The sequence below is a fragment of the Amphiura filiformis genome, chromosome 7, assembly GCF_039555335.1.
Source record: "Amphiura filiformis chromosome 7, Afil_fr2py, whole genome shotgun sequence".
In the NCBI taxonomy this organism is placed as follows: Eukaryota; Metazoa; Echinodermata; class Ophiuroidea; order Amphilepidida; family Amphiuridae; genus Amphiura; species Amphiura filiformis.
Window position 1 is genome coordinate 52602230 of NC_092634.1, and position 4724 is coordinate 52606953.

At 40.1% G+C, this 4724-nt stretch overlaps 1 protein-coding gene across 1 annotated transcript; it reads left to right on the forward strand.

Moving 5' to 3' along the window:
* Positions 1-703: 703 nt before the first annotated feature.
* LOC140157323 (uncharacterized) lies at positions 704-3538 on the forward strand. Its single transcript, XM_072180465.1, has one exon. The coding sequence runs from the start codon at positions 977-979 to the stop codon at positions 3416-3418; it is 2442 nt and encodes an 813-aa protein (XP_072036566.1). The 5' UTR covers positions 704-976; the 3' UTR covers positions 3419-3538.
* Positions 3539-4724: the final 1186 nt, after the last annotated feature.

Here is a 4724-nt window from a genome sequence, read left to right on the forward strand (position 1 = left end):
TTTTTGCAATGATATTGATGTTACAACTGACTTGCTTTACTCAAAAGTTGTTTTATGGCAACAATGATTAATAAATTATACAAACAGATCGATTGATCTCATGACTTTGAAATTGATATTTTCCATAACATTATTACTTTGTATTGATTTTATATGGTTCATTGTTGATGTTTAATAACGGGGAGGTAATTAAATTTTTAATCAAAAATTTGTTTAAATAGAAATATGTTTGTTGAAAAGTAAAATGTTCATGCATATGTTTTATAAAATACATTGCACATAGTTCATCTTCAAAGAGAATCATTACCTACATGTTTATCTAGAATAAATGGGGGCATATACATGTAGCTTTCCTAGTTAATTAAAAAATAAAAAAAACATGTGAGGACATTTTCCATCAACATACTTTACCTCATTTTATTTTTATCCCCTATTATAATTCAAATTATTGGAATCAAACTTTGAATACCAGATTTTTTTTTAAATTGATGTAGGCCAGAATAAGACCCCACACCTTGATCTACATCCTGTTTTATGTATGGCTTCATGGTTAACAAAGATCAGCATATAAATCAAGGTCAAATTGACTAGCCAACTGCTGCTAACGAAGGGAAAAGTCAATTAATTGCCTCATCTAATTGCCAATCCATGAATTATTGACTCATAGTGCTCTTATTTCTTGTTTCATTTTATTACAGTGCTGGTAATAGGACGGATGCTAGTGTACAGGAGCTGCAATGGCAAGAAAACGGTAGCAAGCTTTTACAAAGTAGAAGATAAATGACTACCAGAAGAAGGATATTTAAGCAAATCAGAAGATTTCCTACCAAAAACTAACAAATAGTTAATTTGTGAACTACAAGTATGTGTGATTTGCATAATATCGTTTGCATTGACTGTTGATGGGTGTCACGTATGCACCAATGGCTCAAATTAACTTTAAATCAAGAACGTTTTAAACATACCAATAATTATTATGACCGACCAGGATATTTGTCTGTCTCCGGCCAAAGACAAGGCACTTATCTTTCGTATTAACGAAAATGGTCCAGATGCACTGCGAGAGGTTCTGTTGGAGCGAGGATGGGAGGAGTTCATCGAAGACGAACACGATGAGCATGAGTGGAACATGTGGTGGCGCTCCAGCCGTTTCCGCAATTCGGAATACGACGATATCATGCCCTGGCAGCGACTTAATCACTTCCCAAAGACTTTTGCTATCACGAGAAAAGACATGCTGGCACGCAATATGCGGCGCATGCGTGGAGTGTATGGCGCTTCGGTTTACAACTTCACTCCACTTGCTTTTAATCTGCCGAATGATTACACCAAGTTTGTCGCTGAATACACACGATCCGTTAATCAGCAACAGGAGGAGCAGCACGAAGCGAACGCGGCTGGAGAAACGGCTTTGGCAAAACGAGATCTATGGATATGTAAGCCAGCCGATTTATCAAGAGGCCGGGGAATCTTCATCTTCAAAGATCTTAATGAACTGACTTACGACTGTGCTGCGGTAGCTCAAAAATACATCACCAATCCGTTACTCATTGGTGGGTACAAGTTTGATCTACGCATTTATGTTCTGATCACTAGCTTTCTTCCGCTGAATATCTACGTCTATCAAGAAGGTTTAGTACGCTTTTCCACCGAGAAGTTTGATATCACATCCTTTGATAATCTCTTCGCTCATCTGACAAATACCAGTATCAATAAGTTGAGTCCGGGCTATACAATGGATAAAGAAAGAGTCGGTCCTGGCTGTAAGTGGACTCTGTCAACCCTGCGTAACTATTTCCACCAGCAAAACATAGACTATGACGTTGTCTGGCAAAGAATCAACAACATCATCATTTGGACTTTGCTAGCTCAAGCCACATCAGTGCCCAAAGTTAACCATTGCTTTGAGCTGTTCGGTTTTGATATCCTTCTCGATGACAACCTTAAGCCATGGCTTTTGGAAGTCAATTTCTGCCCAGCATTGAGTCTTGATGTTGCCATAGATTACACAGTCAAGAAGCCATTGTTGAATGACCTGATAGAGTTGCTAGATTTTAAGGAAAGTGATGCAGAGAGGGGCGGAGAGCAGTACAACCGGCTTACTAAACTGAAGCATTTGCACGCCTTTGGGAAGAAAGGCACAGGATCACGCAACAAGATGCAAAGTAGTAGAGCACCTGGCAGGAAGCCAGGAGGATCCCCTTCTAAGACGTCTCTTCGAGGAAAACCAGCAGCTTCCACGTCAAAGACAAGTCTACCAACAAAATCAAATGCTCAGAAGGGTCAAAATAAGAATGCAACGCATCTGAAAACAGCGTCTCGCAATTCATCTATGAGCAGCATACATTCATCATCAAGATCGCTATCAAGTGATAGCATCGGTAGATCTAAGAAGAGGTCAATCAAATCGTCATCCTCTAATGATGATATGTGTGATGATGATGACGACGATGATGAAGTTGCAGCAGTTTGTGCAAAGTCATCATCAGAAAGTAAGTTGAATGAGTCATTTGCAAGTGGTGTCCCACCTGAGAGAAGAAGTCGGTTGTCGCTACCTCCACGAAGAGTGACATCACAGATTGGTCTTCCAAACATCAGAGCAGGATCGTTGGATTCCATCGCGCTACCTAGCGTACAAGAGTCAAGGAAACAGCTGCAGGGCAGACATGATGCAATGAGACAGCGAAAGGATGAGAATAAAAATGCCAACAGCCCTGCCAGGGGAGGAAGGGCAGCAACAAGATCATTAAACCTCAACAAATCTCCCAGCAGGCAAGATCAATCGGGATCTCGCAATAAGACTGTCGGGCAAAGCAAAAGTAAACTACCCCAAACGTTGAAAGGTAGGCCTCAGCCGTATTTCGGGCGATCTGCGTCTGATCTAGCCAAACCAACGCGAGATAGTAGCAGACAAAATACAACTCAAAGTCGAAACCAAAATGACTCAAAAACGGGTACAGCTAATACAGCAATCCAGATCAGATCAACACAATATCAGCAGTCTTCTACGGGAGATTCTAAGCTTCCTGGGTCAAAGACAAAACAACCTCGAGATGGTTCAGAACCAAGAACACTCAAACAACCTCCTTATCAAGAAAGGAAGAAAGCAGAGGCAACCACCGCAAAGAACGCAAATCCACCGGCTAGAGTAGGTGATTTTGTCTTGACATTTCCATTCAATGACGCAACTCGGAGAGCTAATTTTCCTTCGCTAGATATACGGACTATTATCAGAGAAACTCAAAAGCAGTTGCGTAGGACAATTTGTAAAGCTACGTCAACACGAAAGCGAGTTACTACAACAACTGCTTTTAAGGTTCCTGTCAACAAAGGTGTTCTGAGGAACACAAGCAGAGTCCCTGTTCTTCAGACAGTACCATCAAATAACAATGCTAGGAAGGTAACAATTCAATGTTAATTTTATGGGTTTGAAAAGTGAGAGGAATGTGGTAGTAGAAAGGTACTTGTGTCTTTAGTCAAGTCATATTGCAGTTTCTTTGTATCCAAGTAAACTGACAAATGAAAATGCAATTTTGCATGGTGCTGAGAAATTGTAAGCTCAATCATGAAGAAGTATCAAATTAGAATATAAGCAGTATTATCAATTTTATCTGTAAAATAGAAGTACAGTGTATTTCTTATCAAATCAACAATTAATAGATACTTCATTTCCAGCAAAGGGCATGAACTAACATGAAATAGAAAATGTTGAGAACTTGATTATGATGTAGGCTGTACCTTTTTTAATTCAGGAGAATTTGACTGTGAGACATTAAATAAAATGTTAAGAGAATGGAACAAAGAAGTTTTAAAGCAAAGTATAATGTATGCATTGTGTAAGGAAAGCTAATTATGCAAAAACATGAATTGTATTATGGAAATTGTGTCCCCATTGAGAGCAGGGTTGGCAAGTTATCAGGTAAAAACTGGGAAATAATAATGAAGGTTTTAAAAATGAAGTAAAAATGTATTTCGGATGGGAGGTTAATAAACTCCTCAAGGAAAGTTTGGAAAGTTTTTTCAAGCATCTGTATCTCCAATTATTTGTGACATATTCATATCGTGTTGCATATCACTGGATAGCTACAATACCCCCCTTTACAATGACACCCCATTTGAAACAATAACATTTTTCACGGCTGAGTAAATGCTTTGTGATTGTAGTGGGGTCTCAAAATGAATTTGCCAAATTGACCATTATTCTGTGCAGCAAGCTGCAATCCCATAACTTCACAATCTGGGACCTAATGCAATCCTCCAAGATGACACCGCTCGCCCCACATAGCCACGGTAGTCAACGACTACCTACAGAATATGGGAGTAGAGTCAAAATGGCCTGCCATCAGGCCAGACCTGGGGCCAGACCTCAACCCGATTGAACACTTGTGGGACCAGCTTGATCGTGCTGTGCGTGCCAAAGAAGCCCATAGGCAACCACATTGAATGACCTGCACGAATCCTTGTGGAAGAATGGAATTTCATCCCACAGTAACGTGTAACCAGGTCGGTGAGCAGCATGAGGAGAAGGTGCCTGACTATTGTGGCTGCCTGTGGTTTTTCCACCCGCTATTGAGGTAGTAGCTAGCTTTGTTTGAGCACAGAATAATGGTCAATTTGGCAAATTCATTTTGAGACCCCACTACATTCACAAGGCGTGTACTGAGCCGTGAAAAATGTTGTTGTTTCAAATGGGGTGTCATTGTAAAGGGGAGTATTGTACCTAT

What these genes read in the sequence shown, in the direction of transcription:
- LOC140157323 (XM_072180465.1), top strand. Translation starts at nt 977, where the DNA reads ATGACCGACCAGGATATTTGTCTGTCTCCGGCCAAAGACAAGGCACTT.